The sequence below is a fragment of the Vipera berus genome (genome assembly GCF_964194415.1).
Source record: "Vipera berus genome assembly, chromosome: 3".
Lineage (NCBI taxonomy): Eukaryota > Metazoa > Chordata > Lepidosauria > Squamata > Viperidae > Vipera > Vipera berus.
Window position 1 is genome coordinate 81,238,689 of NC_138204.1, and position 19,665 is coordinate 81,258,353.

The 19,665-nt window shown below is 39.7% G+C and overlaps 1 protein-coding gene across 3 annotated transcripts in view; it reads right to left on the reverse strand.

Annotated features, from left to right (window-relative positions):
- The window catches only part of ODF2L (outer dense fiber of sperm tails 2 like), a 35,920-nt gene that overhangs the window by 5,744 nt on the left and 10,511 nt on the right, over positions 1-19,665 (reverse strand). For all 3 annotated transcript variants that reach the window (XR_014025792.1, XM_081322550.1, XM_081322551.1), the window contains 9 exons: positions 19,191-19,253; positions 16,348-16,419; positions 13,674-13,790; positions 10,126-10,311; positions 7,471-7,580; positions 5,240-5,378; positions 4,105-4,212; positions 2,694-2,798; positions 2,416-2,574 (listed from right to left, as the gene is read on the reverse strand). Coding sequence is in view for 2 of the 3 variants with exons in the window: in XM_081322550.1 (XP_081178676.1) it covers positions 2,416-2,574; positions 2,694-2,798; positions 4,105-4,212; positions 5,240-5,378; positions 7,471-7,580; positions 10,126-10,311; positions 13,674-13,790; positions 16,348-16,419; positions 19,191-19,253 (1,059 nt within the window). In the remaining variant the exon portion in view is untranslated. The remainder of the gene's footprint in view (positions 1-2,415; positions 2,575-2,693; positions 2,799-4,104; positions 4,213-5,239; positions 5,379-7,470; positions 7,581-10,125; positions 10,312-13,673; positions 13,791-16,347; positions 16,420-19,190; positions 19,254-19,665) is intronic.

Sequence of the window (19,665 nt, forward strand, 5' to 3'; positions counted from 1 at the left end):
ACTGAAGACTCTCAGCATAACTCACTTTGCAGGGTTGTTGGGGAGAAATAGGAGGGGGAAGAAGTATTAGATATGTCTGCCACCTTGAGTTAGTTGTAAAAAATTATAAAGGTGGGATAATAAAAATAATAATAAACCACTGCATTATTCTCCCACTTTATTACAGTTGCAAGAAAAAGTACGTGAACCCTTTGGGATTACATGGAGTTTTGCACGAATTGGCCATAAAATGCGCTGTAAACGTCATGTAAGTCACAACAATAGAAAAACACAGTCTGCTTAAAATAATACTACACAAACATTAGCTGTTGTCATGTTTTAATTGAACATAACATGTAAACGTTCACAGTGCAGGGTGGAAAAAGTATGTGAACCCCTAGCCTAATGACTTCTCCAAGAGCTAATTGGAGCCAGGAGTGAGCCAACCTTGACTCCAATCAGTGTGATATTGGATGTGTTGCTAACAGCTGTCCTGCCCTTTAAAAACACACACCTGTTTTGGGTTTACTGGTCTCAAGAAGCACTGTCTGATGCAAACCATGCCTCACAGAAAAGAGCTCTCAGAAGACCTACGATCAAGAATTGTTCACTTGCATGAAGCTGGAAAGGGTTACAAAAGTATCTCCAAAAGCCTTGATGTTCTTGTGTCCACGGTAAGACAGACTGTCTACAAATGGAGAAAGTTTAGCACTGTTGCTACTCTCCCTAGGCGTGGTCGTCCTGTAAAAATGACTGCAAGAGCATAGCGCATAATGCTTAATGAGGTAGAGAAGAATCCTAGAGTGTCAGCTAAAGACCTACAGAAATCTCTGGCACATGCTAACATTTTTGTTGACACATCTACAATAAGGAAAACATTAAACAAGAATGGAGTACATGGGAGGACACCACGGAGGAAGCCATTGCTGTCCAAAAAAAAATATCGCAGCACGTTTGAAGTTTGCAAAAGAGCACCTGGATGTTCCACAGCACTACTGGCAAAATATACTGTGGACAGATGAAACCAAAATTGAGTTGTCTGGGAAAAACACACAACACTATGTGTGGAGAAAAAAGGCACAGCACACCAACATCAAAACCTCATCCCCACTGTAAAACATGGCGGAGGGAGCATCATGGTTTGGGGCTGCTTTGCTGCCTCAGGGCCTAGATGGATTGTTGTCATTGATGGGAAAATGAATTCTAGAGTTTATCAGGACATTTTGCAGGAAAACGTACGACCATCTGTCCGCCAACTGAAGCTCCGCAGAGGATGGGTGATGCAACAGGACAATGACCCAAAGCATACAAGTAATTCAACAAAACAATGGCTTCAACAGAACAGAATACGCCTTCTGGAGTGGCCCAGTCAGAGTCCTGACCTCAACCCGATTGAAATGCTGTGGCATGACCTTAAGAGAGCGATTCACACCAGACATCCCAAGAATATTGCTACACTGAAACAGTTTTGTGCAGAGGAGTGGTCCAAAATTACTCCAGATCGTTGTGCAGGTCTGATCTGAAACTACAGGAAACGTTTGGTTGAGGTTATTGCTGCCAAAGGAGGGTCAACCAGTTATTAAGTCCAAAGGTTCACATACTTTTTCCACCCTGCACTGTGAATGTTTCCATCTTATGTTCAATTAAAACATGACAACAGCTAATGTTTGTGTAGTATTATTTTAAGCAGACTGTGTTTTTCTATTGTTGTGACTTACATGATGTTTAGAGCGCATTTTATGGCCAATTCATGCAAAACTCCACGTAATCCCAAAGGGTTCACATACTTTTTCTTGCAACTGTATATTGAGCTTTATTATTTCCCATCCCTCGTGCCTATACAGTTCTCAAAATAGATAGCAATTGTTTTGTGCACCTCCATGCCTCCCTCGCTTCCCTGTGACCCCTTCCTGACCCATGCCACATCCCCATAAACCCTCCAAGACACAGCCCTTCCCAATCCACGTTCCCAGCCCTCCCCAATTGCACATTAAAGCCTCATCATTTAGGAAGAGAAATTCCAATTCCAACTGCCATTATAAATGGAGGACTACCTGTGCAGTATATACTACTTTTGAAATGCCTAGCGGGATGCAAGGTTTTTGTTTTAATTGTTACTACTGAAAAGACACTCATTGGGGTCCCGAATACCTTTCCTACCTAGGAGAAACTAACTCCAGAATAATTCCTGTATGCCCAAGTGCCCACTTTGAAATGAATCTGATAATAGTTAAAAAACAACAGAAAAGAACAATCTGTAGCATTAATTCCTTGAAAAACTGGAGTTAGCTTAAAGGGGAAAAAAAACCCTCATTTTTTTTAAAGTTGATGATAGCTAACATTCATGATGATAGCCAAGTTGCCAATTTTTTTTTAAAATAGTTTTTTCTGGCGCTGGTTTAAATATCAAGCAGGAAAGTTTTATTCTCGAAGCACCTGAGCCTGCAGCTCCCTAATGGCTTTGGATTTTTCTACGCAGCTCTTTTGGCAGGAGAGGAGAATTTCCTGATCCTTCTGCAGTTTCTCTTCAGCTGCTTTCTGTAAGCCACGGGCATATTCTACCTCCTTCTGGCGAGCCTCCATTTGGCTCTTCATCTGTGTCATGGCATCGGGGGTGGAGGAAAAAAACACACAAGAGTTCAGTCACTTTGTTCACCTTCCTGCAGTCCAACCACAAACCACAGAACGGAACACAAAGAATATATATACCGTACCACATCTCGTTCTAAATCTTTGCCTTCAGTGGTAGTTCTGCTATCATGCATGACCATTTCGTGTCTTCTTCTCAGTTGCTCAGCTTCCATTTCTAGTTTTGCCACCTAGGACAATATTTTATTTATTGTATGTTATAGATAGATAGATAGATAGATAGATAGATAGATAGATAGATAGATAGATAGATAGATAGATAGATAGATAGATAGATAGATAGATAGATAGATAGATATAGATATAGACAGACAAACAGACAGACACAGACACACACAGCAATATTATTTGGACTGGATTTAGGACAGTGTCTGCCAGTCAACTAGCATACTCGACACCCAGAGCGGATCATTCTTTAGCATTCCCTTCTTTTGTTGTTAAAGCCTATTTGGTGTAGTGCAGGGTTCCCCAGCCCCCGGTCTGTGGACCAGTATGGGGCCAGCAACCAGTCCTCACAAACAAGCAAAGCCCCATCTGCAAGATGCAGGCAGCACACAAAACCACGCACCCTCCTGTCTGTGGAAAAAGCTTTCTCCACAGAACCGGTCCTGGTGCCCGAAAAGTTGGGGACCTCTGGTGTAGTGGATAAAGAATCAGACTAGAATACATGAGCCTCACCTTAGCCACCAAATCAGCTGAGTGATATTGGCTTGTCACTTTTCTCAACTACAGGAAGAAGGAATTGACAAGCTACTTCCAAAAAGTGATGTCTGTTGACTGCCAGGGGAGGAACAGTGAACTAAACTTCTCCAAAGTACTGTAGATGACAATGCAGCAAAGAACAATAAGCACGGTTCAACTGAACCTTTCTGGACACTGAGATTGTCCACTTGACAGGAGATGGCTGTTCTTAAGCACCAAGAGACGAGGGCAGCCATCAAAAGCTCTTTAAGGACACCAGGTTCGTCTAATCTCACTTTTAAAACCCTTTGGATTTACAATTATTTTAAACTTAAAAGAGCTCTTCCACACAACAAATTTAAAAAAACTACCTGGTGAGTAAATCTTCATCCCGGAACAGAAGAAAAGTTAACTAACAGCTTAAAGAGTTTAAAAATAAATGGCAAAAATCTACGTAAGAATTTAAGTGAAATAAAGTGTGTTTTCTATGTTATGCATATCTCCAATGGATGTAAGGGTCCAAGCCAGAAGCCCCTAAAGTGGTCAGTACTGATTCCCAAAGGTTACTGTTATTATTATTTTTCGTAGCGCTATTTGTGAAAGTCATATTTATTAAATAAAATGCATGTTTCGAGTTTGTTGAAAAATCTGAAACTTTATGAAGAAGTTTATGTGCTGAAGAATCCTGCTTTAAAACTGAAGCAGGATTGCTAGAATAATAAGGAAAGCATACCTTCAATTCATATTGTGTATAAGGAGAAAGTATTGTCCAAATTAGGCTCATGGCAAACTTACCTCAGTTTTATACTCTTCAACCAGTTCTTTTTGCTGATGCACTCGTTCATGTAAATTTTCAAGTTCAGCTTCTGCAGAATTAAAATTTTCTTCCAGATCAGCTAGGGATTTTAATTTAATTTAATTTAATAACATTTATATACCGCCCTTCTCCCTGAGGACTCAGGGCGGTTCACAGGGCAGAATAAAATAGCGAATACAAACATTAAAATAAGATTAAACAAATTGCCCTAGTTAAAAACAATATAAATACAACACTAAAAACCCCCAGAAAAGTTAAAAAACGAAAAATAAAATAACCCCAACACTCCCCCTCAGGCTAGGCCGGCTTGTACAAACAGAAATGTCTTGAGATCGCGACGAAAGGAGCGAAGATCGGGCGCCATCCGGAGCTCAACCGGTAGCTGATTCCACAGCTCCGGAGCGCCCACAGAGAAGGATCTCCCCCTGGGGGCCACCAATCGGCATTCTCTGATCGGTGGCACCCTGAGGAGGCCCTCTCTGTGGGAACGCACAGGGCGCAGGGAGCTTGATGCCGGCAGCAGATGTTCCCTGAGGTACTCCGGCCCCATGCCATGGAGTGCTTTAAATACCGTTACCAGTACCTTGAATCTCACCCGGAAGACAACTGGCAACCAATGCAGCTCACGGAGCAGAGGCGTAACGTGGGAGTATCGGGAGGCTCCCAACACCACTCTCGCGGCTGCATTCTGTACCAGTTGGGTACAGTATAATTTGTATAACCACTGGTCCAGAAACATGTAATGGCTGACAAAAACATTTGTAATGTTTAAATGTAGGATACATAACATTCAATATTATAAGCTTGAACCTTAGATTTATTTCTGAAAGTCCCCTATTAGACTGAGAATCCTTCTTAATATACATTTTGAGAACTAGAATGAACTTTGAAAGCTCTCCATCCAAAAGGAATATTATTCTGAATAAAGGCTTCACCTTCACAGAAGGATTAAGCAGAAAAAATCCTGCCTATTTCCATTACTGTAATTGCAGCAGATCAAAACAGCCCTCTAAAGTTAAAGACAAATTATTTAGGGGGGAAAAAAACTCCTGGAATTTCATCGAGGAAGTTGTTCTGAGTAAAGCTGAACTATAAATAAAACTTTAGATAACTTGCCTTTAGTTTTGAATTTTCTGTAGAAATCTTTTTATTTTCAGAAGCAGCAAAATTAATCTTTTGGATAATCTTGTTTGTTGACTTTCTTCCATCATCTTCTATTCTGTTTAGATCCATTACAAGGTCTGTGGTCTGCCTTTTAAGGATTGAAATACAACTTCTTTAGCAATTAATATGTGTAAAATACTATTTAATTATAAATGCACTGCGATAATTATAGCTTCTTTGGTTTAAGTATAATCTCTATTACCAACTTTTTAGATGTTTAAATATATATCTTTATATACAGAATACTGTGTTTCAGTAAGTAAAATCTACTTATTCTAATTATGACATTGAAAAGAAAGATATAATTAAATTAATTAATTGGTTCAGAATTTAAGGTCTATTCAAGAGTAGCAATTTCATCTTATTTCCATCTGTTTTGTGGTATGTTGTGCTGCATTTCATGGAGTTCCTTCTCCAATGTGCACACAAAAGCAGTCAAGTTAATAAAAACTGTTGTGCTGCCCAGTTTGTATGGCCCCCAAACACTGCAGTATAAAATTGCACTACAAAAAGAGGTGTATGATTTTATCTATGCTATTCCTGGTAACTAATCAGGTTAACTATGATATATTTGACTGTTTATCACACTCAGTAAGTTCCATACATGCCACTGTCCACTTACTGCAACAGTTGGAAATGTTTATAGCCGCCAGAAACTCAAGTGCTCTTTGTTATAGACATTATAGCAGAGACATGTTTGGACTGTGGTGGAAAAAAAGGTGTCTGGCAGTACCTTTTCTACTAAGAAGTTTAATAAGGTTTGAGCTGCGGCTGACTTCATCAGCGTTTGCAGTTTGATGGAAAAATAATTAATCCCTTGCAGATGAATTAACTCATTGCACTTAGTAGCTTTCCTCTCTGCAATTGCAAGGAAGTGGAAATGCTTTTCTCTACTACCAGCATGGAAATGCATGGAAATTATTTTCCGTGAAGCATTCTAACGATGGAAGGATTTGACAAACACCCTATTGCATTGGCTGTAGAAGAAATATAGAGCCTTGGTGGAGCAGTGGGCTAATGCCTCCTTAAGTAACACCAGCTGCCTGCAATTAGTGCAGGTTCGCATCCCACCAGGCTCAAGGTTGACTCAGCCTTCCATCCTTCCGAGGTAGGTAAAATGAGGACCCAGATTGTTGGGGGCAATTAAGCTGACTTTGTAATAATGCCGCTTGGGCCCCCCCGAAAGCCCTAATAAGCAGGTATATACATAGAACGAAGGCTACTGCTAAGCTTGTAAGCCGCCCTGAGTCTTCGGAGAAGGGCGGGATATAAATGGAATTAAAATAAATAAAATGCTGCAAAGAATCAGCTGAAAATAAGAAAACTATTCTGTCTCTCTTCACCAGCTTCTTTCAATATTGGCCACGGTCAAAGAGAAACCTCTTCTTTCAGCCACTGTGGAAACCAAGCAATCTGACAAAAGTCTGAGAGGTTCAACCTATCCTTCCTCTAAAGCAGAGGTCTCCAACCGTTTGGGCACTAGGGACCGGTTACACGGAGAAAGGGGTTTTTTGCGGACCGGAGGGGGCGTGGTTTTGTGTGCTGCCTGCATCCCGCAGATGGGGCTTTGCTTGTTTGTACGGCCCGGTTGCTGGCATGCCGCAGCCCAGTACTGGTCCATGGACCAGGGGTTAGGGACCCCTGCTCTAAAGGTCTGTTCATTTGCCTACCGTCACCAATGGTGACCAAATTAATATTTGTATCCCAAATGTATTTCTTGCAAACGAACCACAGTAGGAACAAATCTACACAACAGAAGCAGGATAGGAGGTAACTAAATGATAATGCTTTTGTATCTTCTCAGTTTCTTTTTTAAAAAAAACTAGTAGATAGGCAGTGTAATTGTTGCCCCACTAAAAAGACTAATACAGACATTCTCCAAACTGGTTGACTGCTTAGGAAAAATGACCGCAACTCAATGACCCAGAGTAAGTCTGTTTTATTGCTAAAGACCATAAAAAACACAAGAAAACGACTGAAATCCAAAAACCTCTCCATTGTAAAGTTGGGGCTTGTTATTTATTTAGTTCTTTTTATTTTATTGATTCCTATCAAATGTCCAAGTAAAATATCCTAAGCAGAATGGAAATTATAAACATGACACAAATGACATGAAAAATGAAAACAGGCTGTTATGTCTTTTAAAAATGAGAATTATTTAGCCACAGGCATTTACTTACTTTTTTAGACTTTCAACCTGGACCTCTAACTTGGTTTTTTCCTCTATTATAATCTTGTGATGACTTTTCCAGATATTAGAAGCTGAAAATGCCTCAGACAATTGGATTTCCTGGAGATAGTACAAAATTTAAACTTTGTATTACAAGGACCCCATTTTCAAAGTCTATAAGCTCGGGAGAATTTTTTTTCTTCAAAACAGTTTTTGAACATGTTGCAGTAGAACAAGAGTAACTTTTGAAACCTCATCATAAATACATCACTTAAAAAGTTAAAAAAAACCCAACCCTGTAAAACATTGTAACTGTAAAATAACCTAACAGTAGAATTTTCCAAAGTACTAGGAATGTTTTTCCTCAACGAACAATATTAATGTTTCGTTCAGAAACATATTATGGAAAGACAAAAAAAAATGACCACAACCTTTAACTGTTACTCCAGATAATTTCTCCTTCATTATCTACCAAACGTTTACGGGCAAGAGTAAGACAAGGTTGCTCAGAATACTTCTATTTCAACTGCCCTAAATGCCTGACTGGCAAATGCCAATGAGATTGCTATCAACAAGAAACCCAGTGAGATCACTATTGGAATTATAAGCTTTTTTTTTTTAAACCGATTGGAACCTGGAAAGCATTTTGCATTAGAACTGTGCTTCACCAGTTGCCATAGGTAACTGGAAGTTCCAGGTAGAGCAGGGGTGTCAAACTCAATTTCATTGAGGGCCGCATCAGCATTGCCGTTGCCCTCAGGGGGCCGGGTGGGTATGGCCTGGGTGGGCATGGCCTACTGAGTGGGCGTGGCTAGAGTGCGTATGGCCTACTGGGTGGGCGTGGCCAGCTCTACATCGTTCGCATCAAGGGTGCCTATGGGGGCCTGGGCAGGAGTGGGACAGATCTGAGGGTCTCTGGCAGGAGGAGGGTCTCTGGGCCAGGGCCAAGGCAGTGGGGGCCATTCCCTCACTGTTTCCAGGATGGCTTCGTGGGCCACATGAAACCACTTCGCGGGCCGGATCTGGCCCCCGGGCCTTGTGTTTGACATGTCTGATGTAGAGGAATGAATTGGCTCTACTCTTCCTCCTTTTCTAGAATCAAACTGAGCAGATTACCAAAAAAAACCGTTCTTTCTGGGTGAAGGGTAGAAATCCAGGGATTGCTAGTAGAACAAAGCTCCTAGGTTCCTTATCTTCCATGCTAGAAACTTTTGTATGCTTATTTACAACTTGCAGTAGAACACTGCTAGCAACAAACACACACGAACAAACCTATTCCAAATGATAGTTAAGGAAAGCCTGTGGTTAAAACACACACATAGAACAGCTACAATATTTACCTAGCACTGATGATGTTACCTAATCTGGATAATACAAGAAAACAGCCAAGCTCAAAGAGCACCAAGGGCCTCTTATTTCAACCCTGAGCTACAAATATTCTCCTTTATCAGTACCACAATATTCAATTACAGATGGCTTTATAAACGGTGTACAATGTTCAGCTATGTTAGCTACACTGAAAACAAGCAAATTTTTCAAGCCATAGATGGAAGAAACAAACACAAGCACTTTGAAACTTGTGCTAGCATAACATCTCTTTGCTACCAAACAAGTCTTCTTTCAGTGCCATTACACAAGCATGAAAAAAGTTGCATTAATATATGTGTTGCGTTAAATGTTTTAATTACGCAGTTCATTAAAGCAGCAGACTTCTTTCTGCCTCCCACGGAAGCCCGACAAAAATTAATTTTTTTTCTGAAAATCTTCCAAATCTTTTTCAAAATGTGGACGTCTTATAAAATAGTTCAGGGAAACCAAAAACAACAGGGGAGAAGGCAGTCCTGTGGACCAAACAGCACCATGGCATATATATAGTATCCACAGTCCAACTGTTTATTCAAAATTAGACTGAATTTATTTTTTTTCTAGCCATTTAGCTGAACATTACCTGAATGCATTTATGAATTTCTTTGAATAAAACCTGCTATTTTTTTTCAAACAATTCCCAATTATGTTTGTGCACCATATAAGTCAAGGTAAAGGTAAAGGTTCCCCCACACGTGTGCTAGTCATTTCCAACTCTAGGGGCCGGTGCTCATCTCTGTTTCAAAGCTGAAGAGCCAGCGTTTGTCCGAGGACATCTCCGTGGTCATGTGGCCGGCATGACTAGATGCCAAAGGCGCACGGAACGCCGTTACCTTCCCACCATAGTGGTCCCTATTTTTCTATTTGCATTTTTACGTGTTTTCGAACTGCTAGGTTGGCAGAAGCTGGGACGAGTAACAGGCGCTCACTCTGTTACGCGGCACTCGGGATTCGACCCGCCAAACTGCCGACCTTCTGATCGACAAGCTCAGTGTCCTAACCCACTGAGCCACCGCGTCCCTTTTATGCACCATATAAGTAAGGCACCTCAATACCCCTATTACGTATTTCATCATAAAATGTAAATATGCATGTTTGTATATGAAATTGAATTTTCTATCTATGAAATCATTACCAATTATTAGTTTCCTTTCAGGAAGGCGTCAGCAATATTTTTTAACCAGTGGGCATATCTGGAATTCTGGAGTATTGAGGGCACTCTCATAAAGTAGTTAATATGGAGCTATCGGCAGCCCTATCACCCTTCTATCCGCTCACCTCAACTTCTATTATTACTAACCTTCTCCTTAATTTCGGAAATCAAGTTTTTGACAGCCACTTTCATGTTTTCAGCTCTTTGTTTCTGAACAACAGCTGCTCTTTTCAGGGCGTTTCTCCTTTCCACTTTTCTTTTCTTTTCAGCCAAAATTTGCTGCTTGTATTCACCAGCTTGTCTCTTCCATTCAGCAATACTCTTCTCCACTGTCTGCAACATAATTTTTTAAATACATTCTGAGTACAGCAGAAAGTAATGTCAATTTTGGCTAGATGAAGGAATTGACTGAATTTTCTAAATATGCTCCCTTTATTATCTTTATAAATAACTGAAGACGATGAGCATATTTAACACTCCTTCCTTCTATTCCCCCCCCCCGCAAGAACCCTGTAAGATGAGTTGGGCTGAGAGAGTGACTAAATGTGAGTAAGTTCCATTACTGGATCAAGGCTATTGAAAATGTACAATATGTGATAAAAGTATTTTGAATATCTAGCTGACATAATAAGTGCCGAAAATCTGAACACTAATGAAGGCTACCTGACTCATGCATACATTGTCCACTCTATATTCAAGGATAAACAGCAAGCCTGAGAAAGGGAGGAAATATTCTGCTTCTGCTCTCTGGAAGAATATTATTTGTCTTGTACACAATCAAAAGTCATGCAATTTATTAACAGTGTAAAACCCATCCACGTCTACTCAGAAATAAAGTCTTTTTTTTGTATTCAAAGGGGATTACTTCCAAGTACTGCTATATAGAACTATTATCCTAATCTTTAATTTATCGATAACCCTGTAAACAAGGAAAATAGGGTTTTTGTATCCAGTAATAGAGAGGGAGTCGTGCTGATCAGCTCAAATCAGTTTGGTTTACGTTCTTTGTGGAACATAAAGACAGCACAAAAAAGTACTGAAAACTGTTTGAAGCACTGCGTGAGCTGCATTGGCTACCAGTTGCCCTCCGGGTGAGATTTAAGGTGCTGGTACTTACCTTTAAAGCCCTACATGGCTTAGGTCCGGGATACTTGCAGGACCATCTGCTGCCGGGAACAAACTCCCATCGTCCAGTACGCTCACACAGAGAAGGCCTCCTCAGGGTACCGTCAGCTAGGCAATGTCGGCTGGCGACCCCCAGGGGGAGGGCCTTCTCTGTGGGAGCGCCAGCCCTATGGAATCAGCTCCCCCCTGAGCTTCGGATGGCCCAAAACCTCCAATCCTTTCTCCGCGGCCTCAAAACACTCCTGTTCCACCAGGCTGACCTGGACTGACAGGCATTTTAATTAATTTATATTTAGTATTTTTAATTTATTTTTTAAATTCTCTAATTTTAATTTATTGCACAGATGTTCTCAATTTTATTTTTATCTTGATTTCTGTACTTATTATATGTTTTGTTGTTAGCCGCCCTGAGTCCTTCGGGAGATAGGGCGGGATATAAATCCCATCAATAAATAAATAAATAAATAAATATTTGATCCAAATTGTGAAATGAAACTGGGCAAGGGAAGAAGGAGAAAGTTTGAAACATGTGAGTAGGTCCAGTGTAATATGCCACACTGGTACAGTTGTGGTGGCAACGGAACGGAAGCAGGGGATAGAAGAAAGAGAAGGCGTTAGTAAGATCACAGCAGAGGAGAGGAGGCTGCAAATTTCATTTCTGCTGAACCCTGGCCTAACTGGAACACCACAGCTTGGTTCAGATTTTAAAAACCCTACCTAGTCTAGAAGGCTTTTTACACCTTTATCAAGTATAGAATCCACCAGGTGACCAGTAGTCATGGTATAATTCAATTAAAGTCGTGTTTCTATGTGATGGGGGTCTCCCGATACTCCCATGTAACACCTCTACTCCGCGAGCTGCATTGGCTCCCGGTTGCCCTCCGGGTGAGATTCAAGGTGCTGGTTACGACCTATAAAGCCCTAAATGGCTTGGGTCCGGGATATCTGAGGGAACACCTGCTGCCGGCATCAAGCTCCCTTCGTCCAGTGCGCTCCCACAGGGAGGGTCTTCTCAGGGTGCCAGCGGGTGATCCCCAGGGGGAGGGCATTCTCTGTGGGCACGCCTGCCCTTTGGAACCAGCTGCCAGTGGAGCTGAGGACTGCCCCCGACCTCCGTTCATTCTGCCGGGACCTGAAGACCTGGCTCTTCGAGCTCTCTGGCCCAGGCTGAGAATTTTAATTTTAGTTTTAATCTTAATTTTAACTGGGTTTTTACTTATGCAGGGATGAATATAATTGTTTTAAATCTGTTTTTAACTTTTGTATCTCTGTTTTTTAATCACCCTGTAAATCGCCCTGAGTCCTTCGGGAAAGGGCGGTATATAAATGTAATAAAATAAAATAAAAATAAATAAAAATAAATGTGCAGAGGACAACAACATTGTCTTTTAAAAGACAACATACAAGTATAATCATTTTATGCAACAGCATCAAGCAACAAATCAAGCGGAGGAGTGCAAAAATGTTACTTTCAGTAGATCAGACAGTCTAAAGAGGTTGCTTGGAGAAATATTTTAAGCTACTATTCCAGTATAAACTTTCCAATCCTACATTTTCATTTCTGTAGCCACCCAGGCAGGTTAGAGCAGATCTGTTTAAGTTGAAGCCTGCCAAGTCAAATGCAGTTCACCTGTAACGTATGATAACCTTCCCCCCAAAAAAAAGAAAAAAGAAAAAGTCTTGTTTTTGCGCCTGCCTGGAAATACATGGAAGGAAATTGTGAATGATTCATATGTTAAAATACAAGCAGGTTAGTTGGGCATAAATGGTTTTCCATTTGCCCAGTTTACTGACAAATGTCAGTAAGAAACCATCTATATCATTGTTCTTCTTCTTGCTACCACTAGGTGTCCCCACTACTGCTCTGTAATTTCAACAAAAAACCCCAACCTAGTCATAAAACAACTTTATGGCTAGAATGTTCACATTATTTACAACATCTGTCAATTATGGTTACATTTAAGAATACAATCTTTTATAATGTAAATTAAAAATAAACAATGTGGTTATTTTCTATTTTTCAAAAAAAATGCCTAAATGTAAATACAAAGAAGAAAAAATACAAATTTAAATGTAATTTTTAAACGAAATATGTCAGAGATCACAAAGAAATAAAATTTTCAGAATTTCTTCCACTGAGTTGGCAGATTTTTTTTTAATTTTAATTCCATTTATATCCCGCCCTTCTCCGAAGACTCAGGGCGGCTTACAAGTTAGTTAGATGGATTCTAACTTCTTTTTTTCTTCAGAAAATTCATTTAAATCCCTGGTTTGGAATCTGAACTTGATTACTGGCCTTCAGAAACAATGACATTTATCAATTTTCTGTCACCAAGACAAACATGCCTTTTCAAATCTTCGATTGAATTAAACAGATCTATTAGCAGATATTGGAAGATTTGTATGTGCCTGTCTAAATAGGCAAGTTTTTTTAAAAAAAGAGCAGCCCATTCATCTTTATCTTGGATAAATGTTTACCTAACTACAGTTTTTAATAACTATAACTACTTTCTCAACTCAAAGATGTTCACCTGTTTATTGAGGAACCAAAAATTATAAAAAAAGCAAACCTGAAATGTTGCTCTTAGTCGATTATTTTCTTCCTCTTTTTTATCTACCTGAGAATGTAGATGAGTTTGTACTGCTTGTATTACTTCAGAATGCCGGTATGTTTTTTGTACATTAGCCTAAAATATAAAAGAAAAGCCCAAATAAATTTCAAAAAGCTATATAAAAGTAAAAAAAAATTTTTTTAAAAAAAGTACTGAATTACTAATAGCCGCATGACATGATCATTACGAAATATGCTGAAATTTTAATTCACTGTATATGTGCTCCTAATCCTTGTACTAATCCACTTTAAATGTTTATACTGCATGCAGAACTATGAACAACAAAGCAAGTGCTTCCACTATTTGAAACTAGAAATGTTTTAATTTACAGACTATGTATATTTTTTAAAAGACAAAAAATTATAAGTTTTTAAAAATGTAGAAATAGATAATGCAGATTACAACCAAATATAGGCAAATATATAACAAATTAAAATATATGATTAATATATTGTAACACATCACTAATATTCTATATTGTGAGACTTCTTATCCATTCAAGCATGTCTCTATTAAACCTTAAAGTATTTGATTAACAGAAAGGGAGTTATTAAAAAGGGAGAGAGATTATGGATGATAATCAATGCCTTAAAAGAATCCTATGAATTATATGTAGATTATTATACAATATAACAAATCAATATATATGTCAAACTCCAAATTTTATGTATAAAATTGTAGTCTATAAATGGTTTCCTAATAGAATTAAAACATACTATACACTATTTAAAACATACCATACACAACATATGTATAGACTTACACCCTTACATATAGGTAACATATAAATATTAATCACTGTCTATCTTGAGTACGTAACGAAAGGAGGAAGCTTTAGAGTTCACAAGGTTTATACAGTATGGAACAAAACTGTGACTGAATCTGGATGTTCTGCTTCGGATACCACAGAGCTTCCTCCCAGAAGGTAACAAGGAAAACAGGTCATGAAGAGTGTGTAGTGTCCCAATTTTACGGACCCTACTCAAGCAATGCTTATGTGCTATGTCCTGGATGGAAGGGAGGGAACTGCCAATGATATTTTCAGCCATCCTCACCACTCTCTGCACCTCTGAAGCAGTGATGCTTCTAAACCAGACTGTGATGCTGTATGACAGGATGCTCTTGATCGTCCCTCTGTAGAGTGGTAAGGACAGGGGAAGGAAGATGTGCTTTTCTCATGCGACGTAGAAAATGCAGGCGTTGCTGTGCCCGCTTCACCAGTGTCTCACTGTTCACTGACCAAGCCAGCCTACTTGTTAACTGCACACCCAGGAATTTGATGCTGGTAACCATCTCCACAGGTGAATCATTAATGCACAGAAGAGTGTGGCTGTGTCTGCCTTTTCTGAAATCGACAATGATCTCTTTGGTTTTTCCAGTATTTAAAACTAGACTGTTTTCCTTACACCAGTTCACCAAAATCTCAACCTCCTCGCGGTAAGCACCCTAAACCTAACATAAAGTTATTCCAGACAATTTAGTTAGTTGCTCTTCCATAGAGGGCATGGAAGATCTTTTTCAACAAAAAACATAGAAATCCCTTGTAGCCATCAACACACACAATGCCAAATCAGTATGAATGAATCGGTGGGTTAATGAAATATAATACAATATCTCAGGATGAAACAGGATTATGAGTTTCAAAATGTGTTTCTGTGGTGATTTTCTAGTCTTGTTGAACTTTACTATGTTACCACCATATCTAGAAACAGGATGAAACCATTTCTAAATTACTATTTTATTTTCTCTGAATGCCCTACTTTTCCCAGCAATAAATGGCTTTATACTTTTTTCAGTCACTTTTGGTTGAAAGGTTTCATCTTCCATTGGTGCATCATTGGTGGAGGTTTTTCTTTCAGAAGGGAAAAAAATGCACAGGGAAAAGTATGGAGTTCAGGAAAAGAAAAATAATAATTAAGAAGGAAAGAAACCTTCCTTGTTTCAAGCTTTTTATTTGCCACACAGGAGTCATATCTGTTAGCAATTGTAGCGTTTATGATAAAGATGGCTTGAAAATGCATGGTAAACTTTTGCTCGACTGAAGAGGAATTTTTACTTCTTTGACGTAGTCAATCAACCACTTCACAACTAATGTGCACTTTCTGAAATGGACAGAAGCGCTAGACGTAACATAATGTGGAAAATTCCAGAAACTGTTGCTAAATAAAATAAAAAAATCATTTTATGAATTTACTCCATTTTTACTTCCAAATGAATTCTCAAAGCAGCTAGTAATCATATATGAAAATAAATGCAAGAGCAAAGAAATAAAGGGCTGTTTGAAACGGTAATAAAAACATCAGAAGAAATGAGTAAAAATGTAGAATAAAAGAAAAAAAATTATGTCAATTGTTTAAAAGAATTATTAAATCAGCATAAATTCTTACTCAATAAATTTTAAATGACGGACAGATAATAAAACTATGGCAGTATATTTATTCAAATATTCAGTTCAGTTTACTTTATTTCCAGATATGGGATTGAAATTTAAAACAGGCAAATACATCCTGAAGCCCAAAGATTCCAAAAGCAATGGGATTATCATACCACCTTATAGCCAGGCACATCTTGTTATGAATACAAAAGTTTTTTTTTAAAAAAAAAGATGCCTTGAAGAAAAATGCTCACTTACTTTTTCTTGCTGAAGCTGAGCTGAAAGCTCTAAAATATGCTTCTCTTTTTGAATCACTTCATTTCTGAGGCTCTTCAGACATAAGGAAGAAAGACAGTATCAGGAAACGTTTATGAGATTGTTCTTTTTAGATGAACTCTATCCTTACTAATACCGTATTTCCCGGCGTATAAGACGACTCGGCGTATAAGACGACCCCCCAACTTTTGGGAAATTTTCAAGATTTTTCGTCTTATACGCCAGAAAATACTTACATGCCAGTTGCCAAGTGTCCGACACAAGCCTGATTCAGCCCCGTCTGATGCAGATGGTGCAAAGCCTCCCTTTTGAAGCCCAAAGGGGCTTTTCCTTCCACCCACCCTTTGGAATAAATGCAAGAGCTGCGTTCACAAGACGCGCTCTTCCAGGCCAGACTCTGCAAACGGCACACCAGAAGCCGCAACCACCGCGGGAACTCCGAGTCCCCGCCTTTCAGCAACCTGCACAGCTGAGCGCAATCCGGCTTTGAGAGCGGATTTGCAGACGGAGCAGCCGCGTGTCTAGAGCCAAGCCCCGCCCAGGAGGTGGTCAGCCAGGCGGGCCCGGAAGATGCGCTGGAGAGCCGGGCTTGGGGCGGCCATGCCGAGGCCAGCTGGCGAGGGCTGCTGCGTGGTCTGCGGGCGAGAGGGGCGCCAGGCTGCCAAGTACCGCTGTCCAGACTGCCGGGAGAGATAGCGGGTAGCAGGGCGCGCTCTGCTTATGCTCAGATACCGCTTGGGTGAGGGGCTTCCTGCTGCTCCCGGGGTCTGGCGTTTGCAAGGGGGAGGGGAAGGGGCTTAGAGGCTTAGAGTCACATTGGAGGGGGGACTGGACTAAGGAGGCTTGAAGTTGCTTTGGAAAAACGGGGACACTCGATTGATTTATGTTTTTTTTTCCTGGCGTATAAGACGACTGGGCGTATAAGACCCCCCAACTTTTGAGAAGATTTTCATGGGTTAAAAAGTCGTCTTATACGCCGGAAAATACGGTAAGTATAATGTCCACAGCTCATTCGTATAGCAAACGGTCAATATAAATATTACGCAAGCAAGCTTGATTTCGCCTCTCCCCTCCCAAGTACTAAAATGAGCCAGTTTACTGTAGTGGTTTAGGCACCAGATTAGAAATCAGGAGACCATTAGGGATGAAGTCAGCTAAGTGACCTTGAGCCAACCACTCCTTCTCAGCCCTAGGAAGGAGGCAATGGCAAACCACTTCTAAAAAACCTGCAGGTATTTGTGCAGGCAGTTATCAGGACTCAAAAGTGACTCAAAAATATGTGCGCATGCCTGCGAGCGCACGTACACACACATTATTGAAAAGATAACAGATGTCAAGTGAACTCTATCAACGTCAGTCAAAAGAACAAAAGGTGGTGGCCACTATAATGCAGCTGAAGACCTATTTTCATGCACATACCCAAGAAGGGGTGGCGCTTCAAAGATACAGCTGCAGCTGCCAACTTGCCTCTTCTGTTATCTGGCACGCATGGATATTTTTGTTTAAAACATAATCTAATAATTTAACTGGTTCCCCATCCAACATTTTTCCTACATGCGATGACAGGTATTTTTCCAAAACCAATTTAGGTTTAAGCTATTAACACCCATTAGATATATGATTTATTCCATATTTATTTATGCTGTATTTCTTACTAAGGCTTTGGGATTCTGTGATCCAAAACATCTTAAAGCTGATATACAACCAGATGTCTACTACCAGATGTATACTTTACTTACAGAATGATGAATCTTTACATATGCTATTTTTGGTTATTGGTATAGTTAGTACAACTAAAGATATTGTTCACTTAAGAGAGAGCATAGCTGTTGCTATGAAAGTCAAAAAGCTTTCCCAAGTTCAAAGAAATATAATAGAAAATAAGACCTTTCTTAAATATAATTTTTTTCAGCTAATTAAAAAAATGAAGACACTTTCATGGCTTGATTCTTCCAAACACAACAATCTTTGTGAGCCAATCCAAACTTCAAATATGAGAAGCAGCTTTTATTGTCTGGTCACTTCAGCTACTTGATCTAGCATAAGGGTTCTCAAACTTGGCCCTTTTAAGACTTTTGGACTTCAATTCCCAGAATTCCCCAACCAGCATGGGGATCTGGCAAAAGAGCTGAGTGGGCATACATGCGCTACATGTCCCAAGATCTGGAGTTGTTGCATAGGACCTTTAAAGCTATTGAAAACAAATAGTATGATTCTTCATGTATTCCATCTATTTTTTTCCTTGTATTACTTTGAAAATACTTATTTAGCAACAAGTCTGACAAAGTTTTTAAAGAAATGCATATAGCCTTGGGGCGTGGACTATGCATCCCGCTTCAGGCTAATATTCCAACCTGCCTGCAGCCATTTCCTTATTCTGCTGGTGTCTAAGTAGGCAGGCAGTCTCTAGGATAACCTGGCTGCACAAGGTTTTTCTAAAAGCATCCCTGCTTCAGACTGTACATTTTGTTTCAAATTCTTCGTGTTCTGTTCATGTACTTTTTCTAAGTAACTTTGTACAATTATATGTAACAAAGAAATCGTAGAAGGAGAACAGCGTTAAGTCTGTGGTGGCAAAAAAACCCAGGAGTTTGGTAGTGCCTTTTCCAACTAGCCAAAACATGAGCTTTACATCTGGTAAACTGAGCCAAAGCTGACAAAAGCTGATGTCTTTTAATAAAATTAAGTTAGTTGGAAAATATACTATCAGAAGTAGCAATCAAAGCATGAAGTTGTTATCCTTTCTTCTTCTCTTAGCAGGGGCTGACTATATCTTCAAGAAATGGAGATGTTACTCTTGATGAGAGCAAGAAAAAAGAACTTACTTCAACATCCATTGCACTTTCTGATAAAGTCTGATCCAAATCTTTTGTCTCTTTAGTGATAATCTAAAAACAAGAGAAATTGAATCAGATTGCTTCACTGTCATTTGAAAACCCATACAGCATACTAGCTTGACCATGGTTCCTGCAGTATCAAATCTCCCCATCCTCCTAAAAGAATAAGGAAGATGCTCTGAATGTTACAATTCCCAGCCTAGCCAATGATAAAAGAACGCTGGATGTTGCAGTTTTGCTACATCTGGAAAGTGACTGATCACACCCATTCCTAGTAAATATCCAGTACAAATATGTGCTATATTTACGCATAATTTAGAGTTAAGAACAAAGCAAAACTTACTCTCATTACCAAATGCTAAATACAGCTACAGAACTAAGCCCTACATGGCCTGGGTCCGGGTTATTTGAGGGAACACCTGCTGCCGGCATCAAACGCCCTTCGCCCAGTGCGCTCCCACAG